We start from the raw sequence: 20,090 nt of genomic DNA, 5'->3' as shown, positions 1-20,090 counted from the left end.
TCCATAACCCCCAGAGCCCCCTACACTCATCTCCCCCTTGCCCCCCAAATCCCTATGTTCCCAAGCCCCCCAAGGCCCCCTGTGCCCCCATATTCCCCATGCACCCATACCCCACATGTCCCCTACAGCCCCCAGAGCCCACAGGTGCCCCTTGCCCCTATATCCCCCACACCCCCTATAGCCCCTATACCCCCCAAGTCCCTCATAACCCCAAGGTCCTCTAAGCCCCCACACCTCCAGTAGCCCCCACACTCCCCATACCCCCATATCCCCTATAGATCCCATACCCTCCCAAGTCCCCCATAACCCCTATATCACTTATAGCCCCTATACCCCCCATACTCCCCTATAGTCCCCAAGCCTCCCTGTGCCTTCCCATGCCCTCATATCCCCTATAGCCCCCATACCCCTATAGCCCTCCATTTCCCATGCTCCCCATGCCCCCATAACCCTCCATGCCCCCCACATCTCCCATGTCTCCATGTGCCCCCAAAACCCCCACAGCTCCCATAACCCCCCAAGTCTCCCATACCCCCATACTCCCCTATAGTCCCCAAGCCCCTCTGTGCCCCCATATCCCCTAAGCCCCCATCACCCCCCGCATCTCTGATCCGGGGGAGGCGGCGGGCGCTGACCGGCCGGCCAGGGTCCAAGGCCACGGGGGTGGGTGGGGGGCCGGGCCGGGCCGGGCCGGGCCGGGCGGGGCGAGGGGCGGTCCCGGGGAGGTGCTCGGAGCCTTCACGGCCGCCGGAGCTGGGCAGAGCCGCCCGCAGCGCACCATGAGCGGCCGCGTCGGGGACCTGAGCCCGCGGCAGGCGGAGGTGCTGGCCCAGGTGAGCTGGGACGGGGGGACCAGGGCCAGGGCCGGGCTGTGCCACCCCGATGCGCGCCCGCATCCGCCGAGGGACCGGCATCACCACCACCCCGCACCCCAAACCCACGGGCGGCACTTCTGCTTCCGGCCCCGGGGGGCTCCACACCCCCCCGCCGCACCCCAAACCACCGGCATCACCCCCGCGCCCGGCCGGCTCCTACCGCCTCCTCCAGCCCCCCCATCCCGGACTCCAAACCCACCGGCATCACTCCCGCTCCGGGCTCCGGAGGGCTCCGCACCCCAAACCTACCCGCTTCACCCCGATTCCTGGCCTCGGGGAGGTCCCATCGCCTTCAGCCCCCACCCCGCCCCCAAAATCCGGCCCCGGGAGGCTCCCGCTGGCTCCACCCCTCATCCCGGACCCCAAACACACGGGTTGAGCCCCGTTGTGGCACCGCCCACCAGGGCAGGATTGTCCTGGGTGGGTCCTGGGGGTCCCGCTGGCCGGACCATCCCGCTGATGGGTCCCCATCCCTCTCCCATCCTTCCCCGGGACTGGGGACCCTCCTGCCTCACTGCAGGCCCTTGGGACGGGAGTCTTCTGCCACCTCCATCCCACCCTGGACCCCGAGCCCACGGGCTGAGCCCCCCGTGGTGCTGCCCACCAGGGAAGGACCATCCCGGGTGTCCCGCCAGACTGGGCACCGCCGAGCCCCACAGCCCTCTCCCATCCTTCCCATGGGACCGGAAAACTTCCTCCCCCGACCGCGGGGATTGCGGGCCCGGGGACACCCAGAACCGATGGCTGTCACCCACCACGGCCACCTCTGCCAGCCCCTCGTGTTTGGGTGCCAGCCGTTATCGGGGTTCAGTGCACCCCTACCACGAGGGCACCCCCGCGCCTTTATCTTATCGCTGCCTTTCGGACCCAGCCACATTCCACGGGCGGGCGATGACCCCGCCGGGTGCCAGCACGGGGGGCAGGGGCAGGCGTGGGGCACGGAGCCCAAACCGTGCCCCGTGCCAGCCGTGTCCCAGGCGGGTGAGGGAGGCGAGCGGCCGAACCCGTTCGTCCACCACCGGCTTTGTCCCAGGGTGAAGGAGCTAATCCCGGGTTTAATTACCCCTAAATGCAGCGGGAGATAAGCTAATCAGGCTCATTAAGGGGAGGGCCTCGGCTGGTACGGAGATTTGGGCCATAGCCTGGTTGTGGTGAGTGGGGCCATGTGGAGAGGGGACCCTGGATCCCCCAAACCTCCCAGTCCTGCACCCCAACACCTTTGTGCCTGTGCCATGGGGCTGTGACCCACTGGGGGGTCACTGAAACAGGGGGACATGTGGTGATCTACTGGTGACTGCCTTCATCCCAAGGATGCGATTGGGGGTGACCCGTCTGCCTGGTCCCTGCAGGACCCCCTCCAAGGACACCCCAACTTCCACAAACCCCGACCTGCGCCCCGACACCCTCCTGCCTGTGCCAGGGGGGCTGTGGCCCACTGGGGTGTCACTGGAGCAGGGGCACACGCAGTGACCGCCTCCATCCATCCCGAAGGACACCGCTGGAGGGGACTGGTTCACCCAGTCCCTGTGGGACCCCCCAGAGCAGCAGGGTGGTGACAGCCCACACTCACACCTTACGCAAGGGCTGGGGGACACCCAGAGCATGGCAGCCAGCCTGGGGACGGTCCCCTGCCAGGTGACCGCTGATCCCGGCTGCATATGGGGCAGGGACAGGGCACAGGGTGACCCTTCACCCGGTCAGTCCTGGTTGGCGTGTTTTGTGGGGACAAGGAAGGGACAAACCTCCAGCCCTGGGGTTTTTGGGGAGGATCAGGGATCCCTTCACCAACCGTCCCTCTTGTCCCCGCAGTTCCGGGAGAAGCTGCAGGACGTGCTGCCCTCCCTGCCCTCCCAGGACGACTATTTCCTCCTGAAATGGCTCCGAGGTAACCCCGAAGTGGGGACAGCCCTGGTGGGGTGGGAGCCCCCCGGGGGCTGGCGGGGGGCTGAGCTCTCTGCTGTCTTTCAGCGCGCAGCTTCGACCTGCCCAAGGCGGAGGCGATGCTCCGCAAGGTGAGAGGGGCACCCTGCTTTTGTGGGGACCCCGCTGTGCTGGGACATACCTGGCGTGGGACCCTGTGCCCTGGGCCACCAGCCCCAGCAAGGCTGACCTGCCCATGGGGTTCACCTGGTCCCAAATCTCACCCTGGCCCACTCTGCCCCCCCTGCAGCACATCGAGGTCCGCAAGTACATGGATGCCGACAACATCATCGCCTGGGAGCCACCTGAGGTGATTGTCCCTGGCCTCCCGGGGGTGGCCCTGGAGGGGATCGTCCCCCTGAGTCCCCCAGGGTGTGTGTGAGGTGCCCTGAGCCCCCCGTGCTCCTGCAGGTGATCCGGAAGTACATGTCCGGCGGGATGTGCGGCTACGACCGGGAGGGCAGCCCGGTGTGGTACGAGATCGTCGGGCCGCTGGACGCCAAGGGGCTGCTGTTCTCCGCCTCCAAGCAGGACCTGCTCAAGAACAAGTTCCGGGATTGTGAAGTACTCCGGCATGAGTGTGACCAGCAGAGTAAAAAGGTGCGAACCTGCCCACACCCCGCTGGCCCCAACAGACCTGTGGGACCATGTTCCTGCCAGCTCCGTGTGTCCACATCTGGTCTGCCCCTACCAGTCATCATCTTCCCCAGCCCTATAGATCCCTGCCAGCCCCATAAGTCCATGTCCATTCCCACAACTCAGTGTCCTCCCCAGCCCCATACGTCCATCTCTGGTCCATCCCTACCAGACAATGTCCTTGACAGCCCTATATATCCCATAGGTCCGTGTCCTGTCCCTCCCTCTCGGCCTGTGTCCCTGCCAGCCCATGTCCTGCCCAGCCCCATATGTCCGTCTCTGGTTCATCTCTCCCAGCCAATGTCCTCCCTCGCCAGCCCTACAGGTCCATGTCCAGTCCCTCTCCCTCAGCCCCACAAGTCCATGTCCTGTCCACCCCACCACAGACCATGTCCCTGCCAACCCCATATGTCCATCTCTGGTTCATCCTCCCACCCCGCAAGTCTGCATCCTGTCCATCCCCACCAGTCCATGTCCCCACTGTCCCTCAGCCTGTGTCCCTGTCCCAGCTCCCACGACGCCCCTTCTCCCCACGCCACTGCCTGGGAGGAGGCTGTGGCTGGGGTGACCAGCCTGTTGGGGACCACCCCATCCCTGGACCTCCCCGTGGGTCCTGCCTGATCCCCCCCATCCTCCTGTCCCAGCTGGGCAAGAAGATTGAGATGGTGATGATGGTGTATGACTGTGAAGGCCTGGGCCTGAAGCACCTGTGGAAGCCAGCTGTGGACACGTATGGGGAGGTGAGGGTTCCTTCCCACCCCCTTCCTGCTGGACCACAGGGATCTGGGCTGATCCCTGGGATGATGCAGGAGCAGGTCCCTGCAGTGCCCTGCACCCCGCAGTGTTCTGGGGTGGGGTCCTGGTGGGTGCCTGGGATGGGTGACCTGAGCTCCCCCATCCTGCAGATCCTGTCCATGTTTGAGGAGAATTACCCTGAGTCGCTCAAGCGCCTCTTTATTGTGAAGGGTGAGTTCGGCCCTGGGGTCCTGCTCCCCTTATCTGGGTGCTGACACCCCCTAATGCCTCCCACTACCCCCAGCCCCTAAGCTCTTCCCCGTGGCCTACAACCTGGTCAAGCACTTCCTGAGCGAGGACACGCGCAAGAAGGTCGTGGTGCTGGGATGTGAGTCCTGACCCTCCCCGGAGCATCCCAAATTGGGGTGACACATCCCCCCTCTGCTGTCACCCCACCCAGGGGGGATACCCCAACTCACAGCCCCCCCAAACTCACTGTCCTCCCCCCAGCCAACTGGAAGGAGGTCCTGCAGAAGTACATCGACCCCGCGCAGATCCCGGTGGAGTACGGGGGGACGCTGGTGGACCCTGATGGGGACCCCAAGTGCTCCAGCAAGGTAGGAAGAGCCCCCGCTGGGTTCTTTAGGGGATCTGGGCAGTTCCCCCACCCCTACATCCTCCATCCCTTACAGATCAACTACGGCGGGGACGTGCCCCAGCATTACTACGTGCGGGACCAGCTGGCGCAGAAGTACGAACATTCGGTCGTGGTCAACCGGGGCTCGTCCCACCAGGTCGAGTACGAGATCCTCTTCCCCGGCTGCGTGCTCAGGTGAGCGGCGGCTCCGCGCCGCGGGGAGCGGGTGCCTCCCGCAGTGTCCCCGCCCCGCCGCAGCAGCTCCCCTGTGCCCTGCAGGTGGCAGTTCCGCTCGGAGGGCGCTGACATCGGCTTCGGGGTGTACCTGAAGACCAAAGTCGGGGAGCGGCAGCGGGCGGGCGACATGACCGAGGTGCTCCCCAACCAGCGCTACAACGCACACATGGTGCCCGAGGACGGCTCCCTCACCTGCTCCACGCCCGGCATCTGTGAGTGCCGAGCCCTCCCCGGGGCGCTGGGGGGACCCCCGGGCCGTTCCCCCTGTCCCTGGCCCCGCCGTGTCCCTGACACCCCTGTCCCCCCGCAGACGTCCTGCGCTTCGACAACACCTACAGCTTCCTCCACGCCAAGAAGGTGAGCTACAGCGTGGAGGTGCTGCTGCCCGACACCGCCTCCGCACAGCAGATCCAGGAGGAGTCCCCCAACCACAGCCCCTGAGCCCCCCGGGCTGCACCGCGCCCCCAGGATGGCCCCGCAGGAGGATGGAGCTGCCGGACTGAGGCGGGGGCCGAGCGGGGCCGGACGGGGCCGAGCGCCCACAGCCCCCCCAAACTCTGTGCCTTATGTGGGTCCTGTGCCCACCGCTGCTGCTGCCTGGGGTGGCGAGTAAAGGGATGGACTGAGCGGGGTCTGGTCCGGTTTGTGGCTCCCCAGAGCCAGAATTGCCCCTGCTGTCCCCTCAGCCCCATAACCGCCCCCTATTTCCATGACCGCCCCAGCTGCTCCCAGGCACATCACTGCCCCCTCAGCCCCACAACTGCCCCCTCAGACCCGTAACTACCCTTCAGCCCCACAACTGTCCCCTCAGCCTGCTAACTGTCCCTCAGACCCGTAACTACCCCTCAGCCTGCTAACTGTCCCTCAGACCCGTAACTACCCTTCAGCCCCACAATTGTCCCCTCAGCCTGCTAACTGTCCCTCAGACCCGTAACTACCCTTCAGCCCCACAATTGTCCCCTCAGCCTGCTAACTGTCCCTCAGACCCGTAACTGCCCCCCCGCCCCACAGCCGCCCCCGTCGCCCCGGTGACCGGAGGCCGCGGGGTCACGTGCTCGGCCAGGTCCCGCCCCCGCCGCCATCCCGCGGCGCGGAGGGGCGGGGTGAGTGACGTATGCTGAGTGTGGTTATGCAAATCAGCTTGTGGGCGTGGTTTGATGACGTAGAAGGTGGGCGGGGCATGCTGCGGGAGCGGTGGCGCGCGCCATGGGGCAGGAGGAGCCCGACCTTTACCGGGACACGTGGGTCCGATACCTGGGTGAGCACCGGGAACCGGCACCGGGAACCGGCATTGCGCGCTGACCCCGAGAACCGGGCGCTGGCATTGAGCACTGACACCGGAAACCGGGTAACCGGCACCGGGCACTGACACTGAGTACAGAGCACTGACGCCGGGAACCGGGCACTGACACCGGGAACCGGGTACCAGCACCGGGCGTTGACACTGGGTACAGGCACGGGGACCTGGGCATTGACATTGGGCGCTAACATCAAATACCGGCACCGGGATCTGGGCACGGACCATCGGGTACCGGCAGCACAAACAAGGGGTGCTGACGCTGGGTATGGGGCACTGACATCGGGTACCGGCTGCGCAAACGGGGCCGTGATACCGGACACCGGCCCCTGTCACAAGGTGCTGGCACCAAGAACCGGGCAGTGACAGTGGGTACTGACACCAGGAACTGGGCAGCAGTGCTGGGCACTGGGCACGCCACTGGTATCGGGTACCGACGTCAGGCACCACACCGGGAACCAGGCACTGACACCCAGCACTGTTTTAGGAACTTGACACCAGACACTGCGGTGGGTACCGGGCACCGACACCACACACCGCACTGCCCTGGGCACCGGGCACTGACACCCAGCGCTGGTACCGTGAGTGCACTAGGTCCGTGATACCGGGCACGGGGCACCGGCACCCAGCACCGAGTACTGGGCACTGATAAAGAGTTCTAGTACTGGTTATCAGCACCACACAGCGGGCCCTGGCTCTGGGCACTGCACACCAGCACCATGCACAGACCCTGGGTAGCAGGACCAGTTATGGGCACTGGGCAGAGACACAGATACCAGAACCGGGCGCCATCACTAGCACTGGGCACCCGTCACAGACACCAGCACTGGCAGCAGTCACCCCCAGCCCAGCTGTCCTGGTGGCAGTGGGCTCCAAGGAGACCCAGGCACTCCAAACACCCCCTTGTGCAGTATCCATCCAGTGACATTGGGAGACTCAGAGTGACATGGGGACACAGTCCCTGACCCTACCATCCCCTCAGGTTATGCCAACGAGGTGGGCGAGTCCTTCCGCCCACTGGTGCCAGTGCCGGTGGTGTGGGCCAGCTACGGTGTGGCCACCGCCTACGTGACTGCCGACGCCATTGACAAGGGTCGGAAAGCCGCTGCTGTGAGTGCCACCCCTCCTCATCCCCCCAGCCACTCCCTCCTCACCCTTCCACTGACCCCTGTGTCCCCCCAGGCCCACGCACAGGACCCTACACGGGTGGGGGTGGCCGTGGTGGACACCTTCGTGTGGCAGAGCCTGGCCTCGGTGGCCATCCCTGGCTTCACCATCAACCGGCTCTGTGCCGCCTCACTGGCCCTGCTGGGGTCCCTCACCCGCTGGCCCCTGCCGGTGCGCCGCTGGACCACCACTGCCCTGGGGCTGGCTGCCATCCCCCTCATCATCACCCCCATCGACAGGTAACGGGGACACCCCTGGGGCGGGGGGACAGGTGGGTGCCACCACCCCATCCCCACATCCCAGAGGGATGGAGCGCATTTGTCTTCCTTGGGGAGCTGGTCCCAGTACGGGCTTGGGGCTGGGAGCAGAGGGTGGTGATGGGCTGTCTCCGCTCCAGAGGGACTTTGCTGGGGTCCAGCCAGGACATGTCCCTGCCAGGATGGGGATTATCTGGAGCTGAGCTGGGATTAGCACAGTGAGGCTGTGCTAAACCTGGTTTTGGTGGCGCTGCTGTCTCAGGGATATTAAGGACAGCCCCACCCATCCCACATCACATCCACTGCCCCAGAGACCCCCCCCGGGACTCCACTGATGCCCTCTCCTGCTGCAGGACTGTGGATTTCCTGATGGATTCCAGCCTCCGCAAGCTTTATGGGACACCAGGAGAGCCCCCAACGTCCCACTGAGCACCTGGCACGCTCTGGGGAAACTGAAGCATGCTGCTGTGACCCACCTACTGTGACCCCTCACTCTGGTGACCCCCAGAGTGGCCACCCTGCCCCACACTGGTCCTAATAAACCATTTCAAACATGAGCCCTGATGGGTGATGTTGAGGTGCCACCACAGCCAGGCCATGTCCTGTCCTGGGGGACACATGGGTCTGGGTGGGTCCTAACCCCTTGGGGGTCTCCACCATGGGATAAGAGGTCTCTACCCGCTCAGAGCAGCCCTGCTGGTCCCACCCTGGAACCTCTCCATCTCCACAGCCTCATGGGACATCCAAGGAGCTGCCACCATGTCCATGGTCTCCAAGGACACGAAATCCACCCAGCCAGGAGCCACCAGCTCCAGCACCACAGGCTGGGACAGTGCCACAACACCTGGAAGCCACATTTCCAGGTACCTGGAAGAACCTGGAGATGTGGCTCGCCACTGTAGTAGCATGTCCCCATCCCTTGGTGGCATCCACATGCTACCACCAGGAGAAGCTTTAGAGAAAACAAAACCGCATTTATTGAGGAGAAAGGGGCTCTGGTCCCACCTCGCCCTGTTTCTCAGTCTCCCTGAGGACCAGGGCTCCCACCACGCTCTGCAGCTCAACCTGGAAGGGACACCTCTGCCTTGGTGGCCTCTGTCCCCACCGGGGTCTGCCCAGGCGCCAGGTGGTCAGGGCCAGCCCCAGCAGCCCCCCCAGCACAGCGACCACCAGCATGGCACTGCCCACCAGGGCCAGCCCGGCCAGCAGGAGCCTCTTCACCGTCTGGCATGGCGCTGGGGATGGCAAAGAACACACCTGGGAGTCAGAGGGGGGTTCAGCACAAGAGGTGGGGGTTTTGGGGAGATGGCAGAGGGTTGGGGTGTCCCTCACCTTTGTACCATGGCACCTTTTCCTGTACCAGCACTGGTCCAACTGTCTCCCAGTGGAGTGCCCCTTCTCCTGGGAATGCTGTGGGAGGATATCTCCAATGCAGTCCATCCCAGGCCCAGGAGCCCTCCCAAGACCCCAAAACAATGTGGGGCCAACCCTGTCCCACCCCCAGTACCTGGCGTGTCTCCACGGAGGGTGTCAGCAGGGGGACAGCCAGTGTCACAGCAGTGGCACGCAGCACTCCGGGCAGGGTCCTCCGCGTTGTGCCAGCTGGGAGAGGAGAGAAGTGGGGGGGGGGGGGGGGGGGGGGGGGGCGGCTCTAGGGGTCCCCAGACTCCACCACAAGTCCCACGTGGTGCCACCCAGAGATGTCCCCCAGGAAGGACCTTCCCAACACATCTGCAGCATGAGGGAGCTGAGACCAGCGATGCCACCAGCTGCCATCGAATAAGAGGTGGCATTTAAACCGCAGTGAGTTGACTCGGTCCTCCCAGGTGGGTCCCCGCCCCAGAAGTGGGTTCTGCACCCATCACACTCATGGGGTGCTTGTGCCCCAGGGCACCCAGCGTACCTGGCTGTGGCGTGGCTGTAGAAGCAGGACCTGGTGGCCAGTCCTTGTCCCCATGCCATCAGCAGGCAGTGCACGTAGACCTGCTGAGACACCACATCCTTCCTCAGGGACCCTGCTCTCCTTCCACACAACCTCGTGGGGCTGAGGCCACCCCAGCCAGAGCAGAACATCCCAGAAGGGACGCTTTGGGACGCCCAGGTCATCCTCCTCCCTAGGACCTCCATCTCACCATCAAGGGCATCATCCTGACCTCACCTGCTCTTCCTCGGGCTCACCCTCCAGCGTGGGGGCTGGGATGGAGAGCTGGAGGACAGACCCCCCTCTCTGGTGCTGGACAGACACATTCCCCAGCTTCTCCCCGTGCAGGCATCTGTGGCAGGAGAGTGACACAGGGACATTCTGGGGCTGTCTCCAGGCTCTGGACGTCCCTCTCCATCAGGACATCCTGCAGGACCCCAGGGTACCTGGTGAAGGAGCCCCTACTTCCCGCCCCACCAGCACTGACCCACGGCTGTTCACCACCATGAAGACCCTCCTGGAGTGTCCTGGCTGCTCCGTGGTGGTCCCGTAGCACTGATCCACGTGGATCTTCACGGAGATGCTGGGACTGAAGTGGACACTGGCTTCCAAGTGGATCATAGAGCCGGGGCTGAGCACTGGCAGCTTCTCGGTGGCACTGGAATCCTCTGAGGAGATGCGTGGGTTCAGTGGGACACCCCTAAGGCTGTCCCATCAGGGACAGGGACACCAGACATATCCCAGACCACCACTCACCAGTGTCTTAGCCCCCATCCCTACAGCTTCCCCCTTTCAGAGCCCACCCCCTGTCCTGGTTCTGCCCCCCAGGCCTGGCTTCCCTGCTCTCCAGAGCTACAGCACCTTCCTGGACCCCTCCATGGAGCTGAGAGGGACCATGTCACCCATCAGGGGCAGAGCTGACCCCCAAACCCCATTGTGGTATCAGGCACAGGATTGGGAACATCTCAAAGCACCACCATCCAAAGCCCTACACCCTCCACAAGGACAGGGGGGAGTTCCTGCAGGGACAGCCATCTTTCCTGGTGGTCCTAGCACTGGGGCGAGCCAGGAGAAGGCACTGACTGCTGCTGGTTGAGCCCAAGGATCTTGGCTGGACCCATCTCATGGTCTCACCCCCCGAGCACTCACCATCCAGGAGCCTCAAGGCAAAGTTCATGATGGGCTCCTCAGAGTGGGGGTGAGCAGGAACCCTCCCTGTCCCCATGCCTGAGAACATCACTGGAGCTGTCATCGTGCGACCAGGGGGCTCTGAGGCAGCTGGAGCCATGGTGGTCCCTGCAAGGGGAGGGCTGAGCCAGCAGTAGCATGTCCCAGACACAGCAGGGACATCTAGGTCCTCAGGTATCCCCAGGACTTGTTGGGGACAGGTGGCAGCAGCACAAAGGCAGGCAGAGCACCCAGGAGCACATCAAGGGCTCCTCTGTCCCCAGCCCCACCCCAGCAGGAATTCACCAGGAGTGTTCCCAGCACCATGACCCTGACCAGGGCTGGGGACAGACCAGGAGCTGCCCATGGAGTGGGACACCACTGCCACCAGCCACAGACTCCACCAGTGCCTCTCATCCCCCCACCAGCCCAATCAGGTCTCACCAGCCCTGCTAGGACCTGGGGGAGCTCCTGGCAGCCCCTTGCCCCAACCCTCAGAGCTTGGGATCATTTTAGGAAGGCTCCTCTCCATCAGGACAGCCCCCAGGTTGTCTCCATCAGGAACCAGCACTGGGCAAAACAAGGGGCACCCACCACCCACCTCCTCCAGTACAACCAGTGGGGGAACTGAAGGAGGGTCCCAGCCCCACTCACCTGCCACCCCCAGCACAGCCCCACACACCAGCACCAACCAGCACAGCTCCATCCCCAGTAAGCAGTATCCCCACCCCACCAGCTGGGGGTCTTTAAGGACTTGGGGCTGGGTGTCAATGGGCCCCAGCTGGCACTGATGGGGTTGGGGGGGGGGCTTTGCTTGGTCTCTGCAGCCACCGGCAGCCCCACACCTGGGGCTGGTCCCACCCCCCACACCTTCCCAGTCCCACCACAAGAGTCTGTGCCCATCTTCCAGTCCCCATTCTGTCCCACAGTCCCAGTGCCACCATTCAGACTGGTCCTGCAGGTGGTCCTGAGCATGATCCCATACCCACCAGTTATTCCTGGTCCCATACTCACCAATCAGTCCTGTTCCCAGCTGTGGTGCTGGTCACCCATGTAGCTGTTGTGGTCCTGGTCTTCACCAAGATCCCACCACAAGGTCCCATCTCCACCAGTTAGTCCTGGCCCTGTGCGTGGTGCTGGTCCCACTATGTTCTTTTATTCCTGCACATGGTCCTGGTCCAACCAGTTTGCCCTGGTCCCAGTTCACCACATGGTCTGGTCCCATCACTCAGCCTTGGTCCCTTGGATGTCCCTGGTCCCAACTCGTGAGACACATGGTCCTAGGCCCACCACAGTTTTGACCCCACCATGGTCATGATCCCATGGATGATCCCGGTCCCACCATCGAGCCCCAGGCCCCAGTACCCCTCCTTGTCCCATCATAGTCCTGCTTCTCCAGGACAGGATGTCCCACCTGGGAGCAGCAGTTTGGTCACAGCCAGGACAGAGACCTGGTAAAGTGCCTGTGTCCCTGGGTCTTGCCTGTCTCAGGTGTCCCCACCACAGCCTCAACGCCCCACCACAGGCCTCCTCTGAGTGGGCTGACCTGGTGGCCTGGGTGCAGAGGGAGCGTGGAGAAGTCCCAGTGCAAGTCCCATGGCCACTCCTGAAATGGGGTGCCCGCCACTGACAGTGGAGCTGGGACGTGGTGACGCGAGTGGCTTTTGTCACCACTGATGGCTGTCCCATGGCTCTGGTGTCCCTGGGAAGCCAGCAGATCTTCCTGGGGGCATCTGCACACCATGGGGATGTCCCCCAGCACCCAAAAGGGACACTGGGGACAGACCCAGGCACCCCACTCGCACTGGGGTCTCATTCCTCGGCACTGCCTGGGGGACACGGGGCCCCCCACCCCCAGTGGTGATGGGGACAGTGGTGCCAGGGCCCTGGGGAGCTCCCAGAAGGAGCAAGGACTGGCTGAGCATCCTGCTGGGGCTGTAAGGACATCCTCACCCCATCCATCCCATCCTGGAGAAGAAGGAGACGACTGGAGACCAGCTGGACCATCCTTATGTTAAAAACTGCCAAATATACAACTATATTACAAAAGTAAATTGTTTTTTTATTTCTGGTCTTTACAGAAGGAGCCAAACACAGGTGGGGGGACAAGGAGGTCCTTGTGCTGGGGAGGAGGCTCAGCCACAGGTGCCACCTCTGTGCCCAGCCAGGGCCACTCTCAGCAGGACGCGGTGTCACCAGTGTCATCCAGCCCAGCTGGGACGCACAAGGTTTGTCCCCAAGGCACGGTGGGGACTGGGGGGGGCCGTCCCCCTGCCCTCAGGATCCCCACTGTGCCCAGGATGGCATCACGGGGACAGTCCCACTGCACCCACTCCCATCTCCTCCCCACGCCAGTTGTCACCAGACCATGTTGGCCTTTTGGGATGTCCCCTGTGGGCCATGGGGCCCTCTAACCAGGATGATGGGGGGCGGGGAGGGGGTGCCCTTTGCCATGGGAACTTGTTGATAAAGGCTGGGGTTTTTGGGGTGGGTTTCCCAATCTCCAAATGGCTCCGGGTGGCCCTGGGTCACAGCCTGCCATGGAGTGATGGCTGTGGGCGGGCTGAGAAGGTGCTGCACTCATCACACCCATGGGCTGGAGCAGTGCAGCAGGTTCTGACGCTCTCACAACCCCAAAACCAGCAGGGTGATTTGAGGAGCCCCTGGAGGGTCGAGTTCCCTGTGGGCATCTCTGCCCACCCCGGGCAAGGGGACCGTCTGCCACTGCTATCCCAGCACATCCCTGCCTGCACCCAGCAACCTGGTGATAGATGTCCTGCTCCCGCTGTGACGAGGCCACATCCTTCACAAATCCCTCCTCCAGCCCTTCCGTGGGGAAGGAAGAAGTGGATCCTGCAGGAAAACACCACCCCTGAGGCCCCAGTCCTTGACCCCGCTGTCGGAGGCAGTCTCCGCTCTCCTGCCCAAGCTGGGGCTCTGCAGGAAGGTGATGGAGGATCCCCCCAAAAGTTCCCAGGCTCCAGAGCCTCCAGCCAGTTCCAAATCAAGAGAACCATGAGTAAGAAAAATGAAAGCACCTGGTTCTTCCCCAGGGGAGCGGGGCACCTGCCAGCCCCTACCATTTGAGGAAGTCCCGCACGTAGCTCCACAGCTTGGTGATCCAGAGGTTGGCCCCCAGGTCAGTCAGGTACTGGATTTCGGGCGTCAGCATCTTGCGGCACAGCTTCTGGTGCTTCTTGCTGATCTTCTTCTTCAAGTTGTACCCCAGGATGGTCTTCTCCCCCAGGGGCTGCCAGGGCTGCATGGAGGACTCCTGGATGGCACTGGCATCCACGGCATGGCCCCCATCAATGCAGATGCTGGTCATCTTCTCATTCTCTCGCTGCAGCTCAGCCACATCCCTGGCCATCCTCTCCCTCCCGTAGGCCTCCACCTTGCGCCAGAAGGTGGCATTGAAGTAGCGGTAGAGCTTGGCGTCGATGAGGTTCCAGGCGGTTGCCTGCTCGTACAGCTCAGGGGTCAACCGGGACACAGTGGAGCCTTTGCGGGCGTTGAGCTTGAAGTAGAGGACGTCCTCCAGCTGCCAGCACAGCAGGTCCTTGAGCAGCACCAGCGACTCGTCGAAGTACTCGAGCAACATGACGAGGTGGAAGCGGCGGTCGATCTCCTGGATGTGCTCCTCCACCAGCGGGCTGTTGGCGTCCATGCTGCTGTCGTAGCCGAAGTCAAAGAACAGAAGGTTTTGGAGGTAGTGAGCATTGAACCCATTGGGGTCATAGTAGTGCTGGGGGTCCCGGAGGAACTCGTCCAGCTTATCCTCTCCCGAGATCTTCCAGGTGAGGGGGATGACGGGCCCGAAGTAGTGGAAGGAGGACTCGAAGAGGTACGCGGGGTCCCGCAGCACCGTCACAAAGGTGGCATCGGGCGGCAGGAGCTTGCGCACCTCCTCGTAGTGGAAGCGCATGTGGTTGCAGATGATGTTGAAGCACACCCCGGGCCGGTAGTGCTGCACCTGGCTGCGCTCGAAGAAGGACGGGTAGTAGAAGTCGTTGCGGCCGTTGGGGAAGGCGAATTTCAGGCGGTGCTTCTCCCCGAAGCGGAAGAGGATGTTGAGGATGGTGCTGCTGGCGGTCTTGTGGGTCTTCATGAACATGACGTTGAGCTTGGGCCGGCAGCTCCACCCTGAGGTGCTGCCCGTGCTGTTGGACGGGGATGGAGCCTGGACGGGGGACAGGCGGGAGGAGCAGGAGAAGGGGATGGGGATCCTGGGTGGGAGAAGAGGCGGAACACCACGGTGAGAGTGGCCCTGGCACTTTGAAGGCTTTGGGATATTCTGTGGTGGAAGAGCTGGATCTAGGGATGGGTGCTGGACCTGGGAATGGGTGTTGGACCAGGGGACAGCTGCTGGACCTGGGAATGGGTGCTGGAAATGGGAACAGGTGTGGCAAATGGAAATAGAGCAGGGGGTCTCCATGGGCATGGCCATGGTGATCCTGGTGAAGGTGATGCCAAAAAGTGCATTAAGGGGAGCTCTCCATGGCCACAACTCCATGGAGAGGAGCTGATAACATTTTTATGGGGTCTGAGAGCTCTCAACCCTTTGTAGGATCCATGGAGGAGGCCTGGGGAGCTCTCAACCCCTTATAGGATTCATGGTGGGGGCCAGGGAGCTCTCAACCCCTTATAGGAGTCACAAGCCCCTCATGGGATCTGTGGTCTGGGACCTCTCAACACCTTGAAGGATCCAGCCCTCAGCAGAGGGAGAAATAATCCCAGAGCCTGGCCCCACAGATGAGTTCACGGGCCGTGCACATGAGCCCTGCACATGAGCACATGAGGACACAATGTGTGTTATCTGAGCTGCCTGGGGCAGTGAGCAGAGCCCACAGATTTCGGTGACTTTGGACACCCGTAACAAACTCGCCAAACTGATCTTTGATAAGGATCCTATCCAACGGCACAGGTCAGCACCAGGTTTATGAGGCACCTGCACATGGACCTTGTTTACAAGGCATGGCTGGGAGCTGAGCTATGCAGAGCTCCAGCAGTGAAAGAACCTGAGACTCGAGTCCTCTCCTCTTCTTTCCTCTCTGCCCATTCCTCTCCCCTCATCCCTTCTCTTCTCCCTTCCCTCTTCCCTCCTCTTTCCACCCAGGAGCAGTGAGTGCCCCAGGGTGTGTCCCCAGCCCCCCGGGGAGTTGGGGGCCACTTCTCCCCTAGCAAGAAGGGGACATCCTGGTGTGAAGCCACCAGGGCCTGGAAAGCCCCAGGGCCTTCTCCATGTCCCCCACGTCCAGTTGGGGGTTCCTGGTGTGGAACAGGGAGGCTGAGCTGCAGGGGGGACACGCAGGGACCCCAGACTCACTCAGTGACGCTGACTTGCAGCGGGGGGACGGCGTAGGAGTAGAGCAGCAACATGAAACTGGTCAGGAGGGTCCCCAGGACCAGCCCCTTGCACATGGACCTCCAGGGCTTCCCATGCCACAGCATCCTGGTCACCTGCAGCCAGAGAGGAGAGACATTGGGGCCAGGGACACGGGCACGGGGTGGGTGTGTGGCTCGAATGAAGCACGTGGACATCTCACGGGCATGGCAATTCCCGGGAAAGCACCTCACTGGCGCCTGGCATGTCCCAGCCATGGGCACAGCATATCTATGGCCCAGGCCCAGCAGCTCTGCCCGCCCAGCCAACCTTTGCCTGCTCTAGGAAAACTCCCAGGGTGACTCCCAAGCTCGGCGGGAGACGCTGCAGGGCTGGGACTGGGGGAAGGGGGAGCTGGGCCATGGACAGCCCAGGGGCACAGTGGGCATCCTCCACTGGGACACCACCAGCACCGGAGGGAGCTCCCTGAGGGCGCTGGGATGCATTTTCCCAGGAAAATCTGCAGGCTGGAGCAGGAGCTGCAGCCGCTCGGGATGGTTTGGGTGCTGCAATACCCACCCAGTGCGGCCTCTGCGGCCCTGCCTGCAGCAATGGGGGCTCGGGGGGCCCCTCCGGCTGTGGCAGCTCGGGCTGGCCCAGGGTGGGGGCTGGGGACACGGAGCTGGGGACAAAGGGGTGCGGGGCAGGATGGCACCCCCAAACACAACACACACGCACACTGGGGGCACACACAGGGGCACACACAGACACTCCCGTCCCCACGCGTGCTCGTGTGTGCACAGGGACACATACATCGATGCACGTTCACTCACACACACAAAATGTGCGCACACACCTCAGCCGTGCTCATACACACACACACGTGTGCACACGGACAGACACAGACGCACACACAGAGCCCCTGTGCCCGCTGCCCCCTCCCCAGCGCTCCCCTCGTGCCCCCCATCCCTGTCCCCTCCCTTCTCCCGGGACAAGGGGGTCACCCTCACTGTGACACCGCATTGCAGCAGGGCCGTCCCCTGCGGCAGGACACGGGACACGGGGACACGGGGACACGGGGACACGGGGACACGGCACCCGTGACCGCAGGCCCCCACAGCAGAGCCCCGCGCCCGGGAGCTCCCCCGAGCTGAGGGCTGAGCCCCACCGGCTCTGCACCCCCATTTAGCGGCGGCAGCAGCATCCCCTGCCCGAGCTCCCGCTGCTCCATATCCTCCGGAATCCTTTAGCCAAGGCTGGCTGCGCTCCCACTGAGAAACAGCCCCAAAAATAACCCCCCTGGCCCCCCACCCCTGCCCCGCATCGCCCCCTCAGCGCTTCAGCCCTCCCGCGGATATGCCGGCGGGATAAAATCCCGCTGGGATGAGCCGTGGATCACAGCCCGACAGATTCCAACCCCCCGAGCCCCCGAGGCAAAGCCCCCCCGGTTCCCGGCTCACCCCCAGCCCCGCGGTTACCGGCGCCCGGCGATCCCGGGGTGCCGCCGCTGCCGCCGCTACCCCGCTCCGGCCCCCCCGGGTCGGATCGCCTCGTGCTGCCGAGATTTCCAGCTCGATGAATAATGAATGGAAAATGCAACCGGAGCCCCGGGCTGCGGCCGGGTGCTGGGCACAGCGCCGCGGACGGGGGGAGAGCTGCGAGAGGGGCACCTGGGGCACCCGAAAAGCTCATCCAAGCGGGCCCCTCTCCCCGCCGCCACTTCCCCTGGAGCCGGGACCACTGGATCAGGCAGGGCTGGTGCATCCAGCCTCTTCTCGAGTGGTTTTCATGTGGATGTGGGGGTGCACGGTGTCAGCACGGGGGGAGCAGGTGGCTCTGACTGTATCCCAAAACCGCCGTGTGGGTGTGAATGCCAGAGAGCTCCATGTGCCCAGGAGCAGGTGGAGTTTGCTTTTACTCTGTGGCTGTGGTTCCATCACTGGCACCACCTGGCACCACCTGGAAAAGCCACTGGAGAGGGCCAGGGAGACACCCACTTTTGTGGGTGCTGCCAGGTGGGAGCAGAGCTGGCACCAACCCCATAGGAGTGAGCGAAATGGCACCGTGAACCCCCCTGATGAATCCAAATGGATCCCAATGAGTCCAGATGGCTCCAAATGGATCTTGATAGACCCCTACAGGACCCCACCAGGCCCCCAGGACCACACAGCACCCCATTCCAGAGCTCTGGAATGCCAAGGGGATGCCTCACTCTACCCTGCCTGGCTCCCTGGGGTGGTTCTGGCAAACACTTCCCAGCCAAATACTCTATTGACATTGCCTTCAGTGAGCAGCTTAATTATTAATAGCTCGTGATGAGAAATGTGGTGCGCCAGGTGCTCTCCTGAGGCTCCCACAGGTGGGGGTGGCTGCGGCGCCAGCCGGCTGAGATTCCCAGCCGGAGAACACGGCTGCACCCACCATTTCCTCAAGAGTTACCCCCTGGACAGGCCAGGCCACGCAGCTCTGCAGCCCCATCTCTGTGTCCCAGCAGCTCCCCATCTCCCTGGGGGCATCCCAGAGTCTGCTTTTGGGTTTTCCCGACAGGATCCATTTTTTTTAGGGCCAAACCCCTGCCATACACGAGGTGCATCCACCTGCTTGCTCCTGAACCCACAAGTCCCTGGACACACAGTTTTCCACAGGCCTCATCCCACACAGGCATGGTGCTTCCTACCCTCCTGTCCCCTCTGTGCCCCACGGGTACACAATTTCCTCCAGCATCCTGCCCCATAGAGCTGCTTCCTGAGCATCCTGCTGTCCCCCCCAGCATCCCAACATCCTCCAGGCATCCCCTCAAGAATCCCACTGCCTCCTTATCATCCTGCTGCCCCCCTAGCATCCCACTGCCCCCCAAGCAAGCCAACAAGCATCCTGCTGCCCCCTTACCATCCTGCCACCCTCCAAGCACCCCACCACCCCCCAAGCATCCCGACCCCCCCAGTATCCATCACCTTTTCCTCTGCCTGCGCCGCTGGCGCTGGGCCGTGCCTCTGCTCTCCTGCGCTGGCCGGGGTGCCGGGGGAGCGGGCGGCACGGGGCGGGGGTGCCGATGCTGCTCCGACATGGAATAAGCTCTTCCCGGGCAACTCCCCGCAAATGCCGGCTTTTCCAAAGCCTCCCCACTGCACCGCGGTGTTTATGGCATCACCGGGATAGCAAGCCTGGGTCGCCGGCCTGGGAAGGGGGAACGGGACAGGAGTGGGAGCGGCTGGCGGGGGGACGCAGGGCTGCGGCCGGGCACTGCCCGGCTCCCCGGGGCCGGCCCTGGGTGCCTGCGGCCACCGCGAGCCACCGGGCTCCCCACCTACTGCCGGGGCACAGAGGAGCCATTCAGCCCGCGCCGGGAACAACGGGGACATTTGTCTCCATCTGTGACCGCGGCCTGAACGGGGACATTGTCCCTGCGGGGCCCACTGCCGGCCCCTCGTCTCCCTGCCACCAGCCTGGCTTGGCCCCACGGCCCTGGGTGACGACGGCCGGCCCTGGGCGGTGGCACCCACCTCTCGCCAGCCTCCGTCCTCCTCCTTGTCCCGGGGGACAGCTCAAGGCCTGGCCGTCACCTCCCGCAGCCGGAGCTTACCTGGGCTTGGGGAGCTCGCTCCCGCACCCCGTCCCTGTGACCTGATCGCTGGGGCACTCTGGCCACGCACCATCGGCTCCACTTCATCGTCCCTCAGCTTCCCCGCCCTCCTCCCTCCCTCCCACTGTGTTTCCATGGATTTATGGCCTTAACGACAGCAATATGCTGGCATCTCCAACTTTGGTGTGACACACTTTCCACTCTCCTCTAGTCGTGCCAGCTGACTGGGTGCCCAGAGGGTGCCCTGGCCGCGCCAGGAGGGCTCATCCCTGCTGCTGGTCCATCACCCTACACATGGCAGGGTGAAAAAGGGGCTCTTGTGCTCCTGCTGCCCT

At 63.6% G+C, this 20,090-nt stretch overlaps 4 protein-coding genes across 11 annotated transcripts; 2 read left to right on the top strand and 2 right to left on the bottom strand.

The window, feature by feature from the left end:
- Window positions 1-723: 723 nt before the first annotated feature.
- Window positions 724-5,667, top strand: SEC14L2 (SEC14 like lipid binding 2). The gene is made up of 12 exons (XM_032127735.1): window positions 724-833; window positions 2,685-2,760; window positions 2,844-2,887; window positions 3,046-3,105; window positions 3,207-3,395; window positions 4,076-4,171; window positions 4,337-4,397; window positions 4,471-4,554; window positions 4,677-4,783; window positions 4,859-4,998; window positions 5,083-5,252; window positions 5,351-5,667. The coding sequence occupies exons 1-12, from the start codon at window positions 780-782 to the stop codon at window positions 5,479-5,481; spliced, it is 1,212 nt and encodes a 403-aa protein (XP_031983626.1). The 5' UTR covers window positions 724-779; the 3' UTR covers window positions 5,482-5,667.
- Window positions 5,668-5,758: 91 nt separating this feature from the next.
- MTFP1 (mitochondrial fission process 1) lies at window positions 5,759-8,318 on the top strand. Of its 4 annotated transcripts, XM_032127738.1 has the most exons (5): window positions 5,759-6,377; window positions 6,432-6,488; window positions 7,320-7,447; window positions 7,520-7,743; window positions 8,115-8,318. In XM_032127738.1, the coding sequence occupies exons 1-5, from the start codon at window positions 6,155-6,157 to the stop codon at window positions 8,188-8,190; spliced, it is 708 nt and encodes a 235-aa protein (XP_031983629.1). In that variant the 5' UTR covers window positions 5,759-6,154; the 3' UTR covers window positions 8,191-8,318. The 4 variants fall into 4 exon arrangements, with proteins under 4 accessions (XP_031983629.1, XP_031983631.1, XP_031983633.1 ...); XM_032127740.1 differs by lacking the exon at window positions 6,432-6,488 and having other exon boundaries at window positions 5,759-6,298; XM_032127742.1 differs by lacking the exons at window positions 6,432-6,488; window positions 7,320-7,447 and having other exon boundaries at window positions 5,759-6,298.
- Window positions 8,319-8,736: 418 nt separating this feature from the next.
- LOC116453173 lies at window positions 8,737-11,484 on the bottom strand. Its single transcript, XM_032128334.1, has 5 exons — window positions 10,832-11,484; window positions 10,170-10,350; window positions 9,940-10,034; window positions 9,269-9,363; window positions 8,737-9,171 (listed from the first exon to the last, which is right to left on the bottom strand). The coding sequence occupies exons 1-5, from the start codon at window positions 10,968-10,970 to the stop codon at window positions 8,737-8,739; spliced, it is 945 nt and encodes a 314-aa protein (XP_031984225.1). The 5' UTR covers window positions 10,971-11,484.
- A 1,406-nt stretch (window positions 11,485-12,890) lies between these two features.
- GAL3ST1 (galactose-3-O-sulfotransferase 1) lies at window positions 12,891-19,858 on the bottom strand. 5 transcript variants are annotated; one of them, XM_032128251.1, is made up of 4 exons: window positions 19,756-19,837; window positions 19,127-19,349; window positions 16,176-16,309; window positions 12,891-15,075 (listed from the first exon to the last, which is right to left on the bottom strand). In XM_032128251.1, the coding sequence occupies exons 3-4, from the start codon at window positions 16,298-16,300 to the stop codon at window positions 13,926-13,928; spliced, it is 1,275 nt and encodes a 424-aa protein (XP_031984142.1). In that variant the 5' UTR covers window positions 16,301-16,309; window positions 19,127-19,349; window positions 19,756-19,837; the 3' UTR covers window positions 12,891-13,925. The 5 variants fall into 5 exon arrangements, with proteins under 5 accessions (XP_031984142.1, XP_031984140.1, XP_031984139.1 ...); XM_032128249.1 differs by lacking the exon at window positions 19,127-19,349 and having other exon boundaries at window positions 19,756-19,858; XM_032128248.1 differs by lacking the exon at window positions 19,756-19,837 and having other exon boundaries at window positions 19,127-19,549.
- Window positions 19,859-20,090: the final 232 nt, after the last annotated feature.

The sequence above is a fragment of the Corvus moneduloides genome, chromosome 18 (genome assembly GCF_009650955.1).
Source record: "Corvus moneduloides isolate bCorMon1 chromosome 18, bCorMon1.pri, whole genome shotgun sequence".
Classification (NCBI taxonomy): domain Eukaryota; kingdom Metazoa; phylum Chordata; class Aves; order Passeriformes; family Corvidae; genus Corvus; species Corvus moneduloides.
This window is presented reverse-complemented; position numbering and strand designations above follow the sequence as displayed.

Coding starts and splice junctions, on each gene's coding strand:
- SEC14L2 (XM_032127735.1), top strand. CDS start 780: ATGAGCGGCCGCGTCGGGGACCTGAGCCCGCGGCAGGCGGAGGTGCTG. Junction 4,172..4,336: donor CTGTGGACACGTATGGGGAG/GTGAGGGTTCCT, acceptor CCCATCCTGCAG/ATCCTGTCCATGTTTGAGGA. Junction 4,999..5,082: donor TTCCCCGGCTGCGTGCTCAG/GTGAGCGGCGGC, acceptor TGTGCCCTGCAG/GTGGCAGTTCCGCTCGGAGG.
- MTFP1 (XM_032127738.1), top strand. CDS start 6,155: ATGCTGAGTGTGGTTATGCAAATCAGCTTGTGGGCGTGGTTTGATGAC. Junction 6,378..6,431: donor GCTGGCATTGAGCACTGACA/CCGGAAACCGGG, acceptor AGAGCACTGACG/CCGGGAACCGGGCACTGACA. Junction 7,448..7,519: donor AGGGTCGGAAAGCCGCTGCT/GTGAGTGCCACC, acceptor GTGTCCCCCCAG/GCCCACGCACAGGACCCTAC.
- LOC116453173 (XM_032128334.1), bottom strand. CDS start 10,970: ATGGCTCCAGCTGCCTCAGAGCCCCCTGGTCGCACGATGACAGCTCCA. Junction 10,035..10,169: donor ATGGTGGTGAACAGCCGTGG/GTCAGTGCTGGT, acceptor CTCCTGCCACAG/ATGCCTGCACGGGGAGAAGC. Junction 9,172..9,268: donor CCTCCGTGGAGACACGCCAG/GTACTGGGGGTG, acceptor ATCCTCCCACAG/CATTCCCAGGAGAAGGGGCA.
- GAL3ST1 (XM_032128248.1), bottom strand. CDS start 19,534: ATGTCCCCGTTGTTCCCGGCGCGGGCTGAATGGCTCCTCTGTGCCCCG. Junction 16,310..19,126: donor CGGCGCAGGCAGAGGAAAAG/GTGATGGATACT, acceptor CTCTGGCTGCAG/GTGACCAGGATGCTGTGGCA. Junction 15,076..16,175: donor CTGCAAGTCAGCGTCACTGA/GTGAGTCTGGGG, acceptor TCTCCCACCCAG/GATCCCCATCCCCTTCTCCT.